The 6,687-nt window shown below is 60.3% G+C and overlaps 1 protein-coding gene across 1 annotated transcript; it reads right to left on the reverse strand.

The window, feature by feature from the left end:
- Positions 1-4,611: 4,611 nt before the first annotated feature.
- On the reverse strand, positions 4,612-6,414 carry GOLT1A (golgi transport 1A). Its single transcript, XM_042013770.1, has 5 exons — positions 6,316-6,414; positions 5,743-5,834; positions 5,485-5,663; positions 5,330-5,393; positions 4,612-4,924 (listed from the first exon to the last, which is right to left on the reverse strand). Exons 1-5 carry the CDS (start codon positions 6,338-6,340, stop codon positions 4,886-4,888), a joined length of 399 nt encoding a protein of 132 aa, XP_041869704.1. The 5' UTR covers positions 6,341-6,414; the 3' UTR covers positions 4,612-4,885.
- Positions 6,415-6,687: the final 273 nt, after the last annotated feature.

Genomic DNA, 6,687 nt, shown 5'->3' on the forward strand with positions numbered 1-6,687 from the left:
CAGCTCCGTCCCGTCCCATCCCGGAGGGGAGGATGCTTTTATAGCCCGGGATCCTCCATCCCGGCGGGTTTCTCCTCCCCTGGCAGGGGGAGGGCTGGGAATCCCATGGATGACACCGGGCAGGTGGCCGGGACAGTCCCCGCGGAGGGCGGCGGGGTCGGGAGCCCCCCGTGCGCGGGGGGAATGGGACAAGGGGAGCTGCGGGTGTCTGGGAGATGGGATCCCACATTCCTTGGGGTTAATTGCTCCCCAGTTACTCCAGCACAGCGTGTGAAGGGCACAAATCCCTGCTGGTGCCAGCTGGGAGCTGCTGGGGGTGCTGGTGGTGGTGGTGGCACAGGTCAGGGTGACAGCCTGGCCAAGGAGGTGTCCCCAGGCTCCACCTGCGGAGGAATGACGGGATTTTCCCCAAGGGAATGGAATCGGCAAAGGACACTCGGCCATGACCCTGTTGGGGACATGGACACACCAAGGGAAGACCCCCCAGCCCCCTCTGCCCTTTTGGGGGATGCTCTGGGGAACCCCCCCAGGCCCAGCTCTGTTAAACCAGGGCTGGAGCTTGGAGCAGAGAACAGCCAAACTCATCACAGCTGCTCCGTATGGGATCAGATCCTGGTGTTTGGGAAGGGAGATGCTGCTCAGAACCCTCAGGAGCTTCCAGCTGCACCCCTGCCCCTCACTCCAGGTCGCTGTGTCCCCCCTGGCAGTGCCCAGCCCAGGGTGGTGGGTGCTGGATCAGCCCCGTGGGTGCTGCATCAGCCCCGTGGCTCCCAGGGACTTCTGACCTTGGGAATCTCGGTAGGAAATGACCCTAAAGGCAACAAAAATGTTCCTGGATGAACCCCGAGGACACATTCGCCCCCACCCCCAGCCCCACAATCCCCCTCCCGTGGGGTGGGATTTATTCAGGGCACTTCTGTCACCCCTCCGGGGGCCACCCCACAAGCTACAACCAACTTTCCCCCAAAACTGGAGGTTGAACGCCTCATTCCCTGTGGGATTTTTGGCCGCCAGGGCACCGCTGACCCCGGCAGGCCCCAGGGCTCAGCCCCACGGGGCTGTGCCCCCATCCCTGACGTCTTTTCCCACGCAGGACCCCTGTCCCTGCGTCACTCCGGGCAGCCTCGTGGCCCGGCGCAGGTTGCGGGGGAGGCAGCGGGGTCAGGAGCCTCAGCGACGTGAGAGGGCCTGGCAGGGAGCCAGCGGCCATAAATCCCTGCCCGGGCATCCCACGGGCTCTGCCGGCTTTGCCAAGCTCCGTTCCCCACAGGAAAAGCCGCGGGTGCAGAGGGACTTCAAAGGAAAAGGGACGAGTCCGCTGGGGAAGGGGGTCCCGGGATGTGGGGCTGGGGGGATCTGGCGGTTCCAGCCCCTTCTGATCCAGGGGAGCCACAGCTGCAGGATCCCTGAGGAATGTGGGATGCTCTGGGCATGGCTTTGTCCCGGGGACACAGGTGGACCCTTCTCCTGTTGGGAAACCAGAGTGGGATGAGCTGGGAAGTGCTGTGGGATAGGGGAAGCAGAGAGGCACAGCCCTTCCCTGCCACTGGGACGGCCCCACAACCCCCTTGGATATGAAACTGATGGAAACCAAGGAAAACCAACTTCCCCAAATCCATCAGAGAGCTGAGGGCTGCTGCCTTGGGGTGGCCTCTGGGGTGGCTGTCCTCGCTCCCAGCTCCGGGCTCCGGGATGTCCCCAGCACAGGACACCTTCCCCGTGCTGGGAAAACCCCCCCAAGGAATTTCCCAGTCCCCTCTGGCAGCCTGGAGCGGGGATCAGCAGGAGCTGCGCTGAAAAAGGCTTAAAATCCCTGGAAAAGGGGTTTTGTGGGGGGTTAGAGGGAGAGGAACACGGGAGGGACGGGGACAGGGACATCAGGCAGCTCTGGGACAATGCTGGGTTCATTCCCAGCCCTTCAGATCCGCAGGGAAGATCCTTAACTCTTCCCGTGCAGTCCCAAAACATCCCTTGACTTGAATTTTCAACCACAGAAGGTTCCAGGGCATTAGGGAAAGGCAGAAATGCATGGATTCATGGATTTCCATGTGGGGAACCTGCTGGATCCAGAATCCACTGGATCCATGTGGGGAACCTGCTGCATTTCACTCCAAAATCCCAGGGTTATATCGGATTACGGATCCTACAAAGAGCAGCTCATCTGGAAGCAGCAGGGAAGTGCTCCTCAGTTTTGGAAATGCTTCCCAATTTTCCTGCCTGCTTTCCAGGGAGTTGAATGATTGGGAAAATGGAAGGAAAACGCTTCCCAGAGAGAAACAATCCTGATGGATAAATTCATTCCTCTCTCCTGGGCGCTTTCCTTAAAATCAAATCCAGGATTTTTAGCACTTCCCGCTCCAAACGGAATCATCGGGAAGTTTGGCTGAACAGCTTCGATTTCTTGAGGGATCTTTTGGAGCAGCACAAGAAAAAGGAGGAGAATTTCTGCCCTTCCCTGACATTTTCCAGCTTTTCTAATCCCAGAATTCGCTGCTGGTGAAAAACACAAGAGGCTCGTGAGGATCCTTATCCCGGGTGACGGAAAAGCTCCGGCGTAAAAACAACTTTCGGGAAGGGCTTAGGGGAGGCTCTGGATGGCACCGGCACCAGGGGAATTCGGGGATTGACGTCAGGGCAAACCCAGAGCTTGTGCTTGACACCAAAACCCTGCCAGAGAGAGGATTTACGGAGCCGGGGGGAAAACATTCCCGGCAAAAATCTTCCGGAGAGGAGCTGTGGCTGAGGGAGTTCACAGCCATTCCCTGCGGATCTTCTGAGCCTGGAAAAGCTGTGGCTGCCCCATGGAAGTGTTCGGAGCAACCTGGGATGAGGGAAGGTGTCCCTTGGGAGGTTTTGGGATAGGATGGGCTTTAAGATCCCTCCGAACCCAAACTTTTCCGTGATTCCATGATCCCTCGATGCCATCCAGGGAATCTCCTCATCCTTGGTTTGGTTTTCCCAGCAGGGTGAGGTGATGGCACCTTCCATCACCTGGGCACATTTCCTGCTCCTCCTGATTCCACACGGATGGGGGCCCTAAACCTCAGGAATCTCCTCATCCTGCACACGCTGCCTCTGGGAATCTTCCTCTTCCTTCCGGTGAAGGCCTAGAAATGAATCCTCAGCAGGAAAATCGGGAATTTTTTGGCTGCAGCAAAGCAAAGACAGGAATGGAGGCACTGAGGAGGCTCCGACCCTCCAGGAATCTTATTTTCCCTTCCATCAAAGCACCCAAAAACTGTGATCTCCTTCCTTGGGCCGGGATTTGGGTGCCCAAACGAGCCCAGAGCCGCTCCCAGCCTTGGTTTCACCTGGAGCACACCTGGGCCAGTGGCATCGGGCACAGCCGGGTGACAGCAGGCACAGAGCCACCAGCTCCCGTCGGGCTCCAGAGGGAACAGGTTCAGCTCAAACTCCTTAATTAATTCCTGCACGTTAAGGAGGGCTCTCGGAGCAGGGAGCAGCTTTGATGTGATTGCTTTTGGGCTTAATTAAACTCCAGCTTCCCCAGCGCTCCCGGAAACCTGGCTGGGATCCACCTCAGCTGGTGGAGATGCCGAGTTATCCGACCTGTTCTCCTGGGGAGAGGAATTTCGGCAGCCTGGGCAGAAGAACTCCTTCAAAACCCCCCGAGGTGAAGCCGGGGGAGCTCCTGCTGTGGAGGTTTCCCTGTGAACATTCCCTGATCCGGCTCTGGATCATTCCCTGGAGTATCCTGGGTCCTTCTGGGTCCTCCTGGAGCAGGGATGAACGCATGGGATACCCAGGAATTGGGCGCTGGGATGTTCCTCTGGCTCAAATCCCAGTGCCCACCACTGGAAATGCCCCCCAGCTCCATCCCTCAGGTCCAGCTCATCCCAAAGGGAATGGGATTACAGGAAAAGCAATTCCTGGTCCGTGATGCTGACAGAGCTCAGCTCCAGGCCCCCTCCCAGCCCAGAACCCCTCATTAATTAATTAATTAGTTAATTACCAACCTGTTTGCTGTTTCAGGGTGGCTGAGCCTGGCCGGGGTGATTGCCTGGGGCCCGCCCAGGTCAGATGTTAATGGGGTTGGAGGGGTGTTTTCCTAACCCCCTCCCCACCTCTCCCTGGGGGCTGCCCTCATCCCATGGGATGCATGGGAAGGCAGCGCCACGGCCGTGGCTGAGTGACAGGGATGTCCCAGGGCTGGTCAGGGAAGGTCCCTGTGCCACCTCCAGCCATGGCAAGGTCCCTGTGCCACCTCCAGCCACGGGAAGGTCCCTGTGCCACCTCCAGCCACGGAAAGGTCCCTGTGCCATCTCCAGCCACGGGAAGGTCTCTGTGCTACAGCCATGGGAAGGTCCCTGTGCCATCTCCAGCCATGGGAAGGTCCCTGTGCCACCTCCAGCCACAGCCACGGGAAGGTCCCTGTGCCATGGCCATGAGAAGGTCCCTGTGCCACCTCCAGCCATGGAAAGGTCCCTGTGCCACCTCCAGCCATGGGAAGGTCCCGGTGCCACCTCCAGCCACAGCCACGGGAAGGTCCCTGTGCCACCTCCAGCCACAGCCACGATGCCTCCTGGTGGCACCGGGAGGTGCCAGTGCCGGGACAAGCCCCGAGCCACGGGAAAGGAGCCGAGTCCGAGCTCACTTTCAGGCATTTTTTTATTAAATTAAATCTTCCACAGAAAAGAATTAAATAAGTGCAAGAATTCCAGAATCCAGCCTGGCACAGCCCTTGGACCCCGGAGCCTGGCTCAGGAGCTCCGTGGCACAGTGAGGGGACACCGTCCCTGCTGGGGAGGGGGTCTGGCCAGCACTGAGGGTCCTGGGGACAACAGAGCCACCAGCTCTCGGGGACAGCCGCACCCAGGGCTCTCACCCTGTCCCATCGCAGCCACTCAGCCTGGAACTGGTCAGGTCACACCATGGAGCCACTGTCCCCCATGTTCCGCAGGAGCTGAGACGGGGACAGACCGGGATTAGCAGAGAAATCCACCCGTGCAGCCCCGGGGACACCGCGGTGACATTCCCGGGGCAATCCCATCCGTGGGGATGGATCCCAGCAGGGATTGCCCACCCCGAGGGGCACAGGGGGATGGATCCCACTGGGGACTGAAGGCCCCGAGGGGCACAGGGGGATGGATCCCACCAGGGACTGCCCACCCCGAGGGGCACAGGGGGATGGATCCCACCAGGGACTGCCCACCCCGAGGGGCACAGGGGGATGGATCCCAGCAGGGATCGCCCACCCCAAGGGGCACAGGGGGATGGATCCCACCAGGGATCGCCCACCCCAAGGGGCACAGGGGGATGGATCCCAGCAGGGATTGAAGGCCCCGAGGGGTCCCCAGCCCCTTCTCACCTGGCTCAGCAGAGGGATGTTTGCCAGCGAGCCAAAAAACCCGAAAGCCACCGGGAAGAAGCTCCTGTGTGGATACAAAAGACCCTGCTGAGCTGCTGGGAGCATTCCAAAGGATCCTATCCCGAGGATCCCATCCCGAGGATCCCATCCCACACCAGAAGAGGGAGATGAAGCCGTAGCCCTCCAGCAGCATCCCCAGGATCGGCCAGCGCATGAGGACCACGATGAGCCCCCCGAAAAAGAAGCTGGTGCCCTTCAGCTTGGACCGCTGGAAGAAGAAGGTGAAGGTCCTCCGGAAGCCGATGATGAAGACCAGGCCAGAGAGGAAGAGGAGCTGGGAGGAGGAAGGAGAGGAGAGGGTCAAGGCAGCTCCTTGATCCGGCTGTGGGCACCCCCGGCCTGGCCCTACTCACATTCCCAAAAGCCATGAGCACCGAGTCGAAGTACAGGAGGATCCCAAAGAGGAGGAAGAAGAGGCCGAAGCCGACCAGGCCCACTCCGATCTCTGTGGAGAGCAGGAGAGCAGAGCTGAGGGCTCAGCTCCGCACCTCAGACCCCATATCAGCACCTCCCTCTCCCGTTCCTTCCCAAAAATCCCCTTTGGATTTGCCTCCAAAGCTCAGGAACAGCCTTTGTACCCAGGCCAGGCCTGGAGGAGGCTGTTGGTGCCCCAGAAGTCCCTGAGGGCACCGGATAAATCATAAACCACGGAGGAAAAATCAGCGGGAAAACCACATCCAGCCTTTCCCCGAGCAGCAGCAGCAAAGGCTGGAGATAATCCCAGGATGATCCAGGAAATCCTCCCGGTCCCCAGCCCTCCCTGCTCCTCCCCACGTCCCCTTTTCCATCTCACCCCTCCCTGCCCCAACCACCCCATCCAGCAGCTCCCAGCTGGGACTCAGAGCTGCCAAACGTCCCCACGGAGCTCCCGGATCCCGCAGGGACGGGAATTCCTGCCGGGACGCGGCCACGGCGCGGCTGCTTACGCTGGAAGTCGCTCAGGGACACCATCTTGGTGGTGGTGACAGGGCTGGGCGAGGCCGGGCGAGGGTGGCCCCGCTGCCAGAGTGACCCTTGGAAAAGCCCTTTAGTCCCCACGTCATCCTGGGAATGATTAACGACCCCGGGAACGCCCATGGCACCTCCTCCGGGGGGGGACACGGTGGCTCTATGGGGGACATGGTGGCTTCAGAGGGATGTGGTGGCTTCAGGGGGGACACAGTGGCTCCAGGGGGACACGGTGGTTCCAGGGGGGATGTGGTGGCCCCAGAGGGGACACAGTGGCTCCAAAGGGGACATGGTGGCTCTATGGGGGACATGGTGGCTTCAGAGGGATGTGGTGGCTTCAGAGGGATGTG

Source organism: Corvus kubaryi, unplaced genomic scaffold (assembly GCF_017639235.1).
Source record: "Corvus kubaryi isolate FWS band 111438036 unplaced genomic scaffold, C.kubaryi_AGA036_p1.0 split1-37355, whole genome shotgun sequence".
NCBI lineage: Eukaryota > Metazoa > Chordata > Aves > Passeriformes > Corvidae > Corvus > Corvus kubaryi.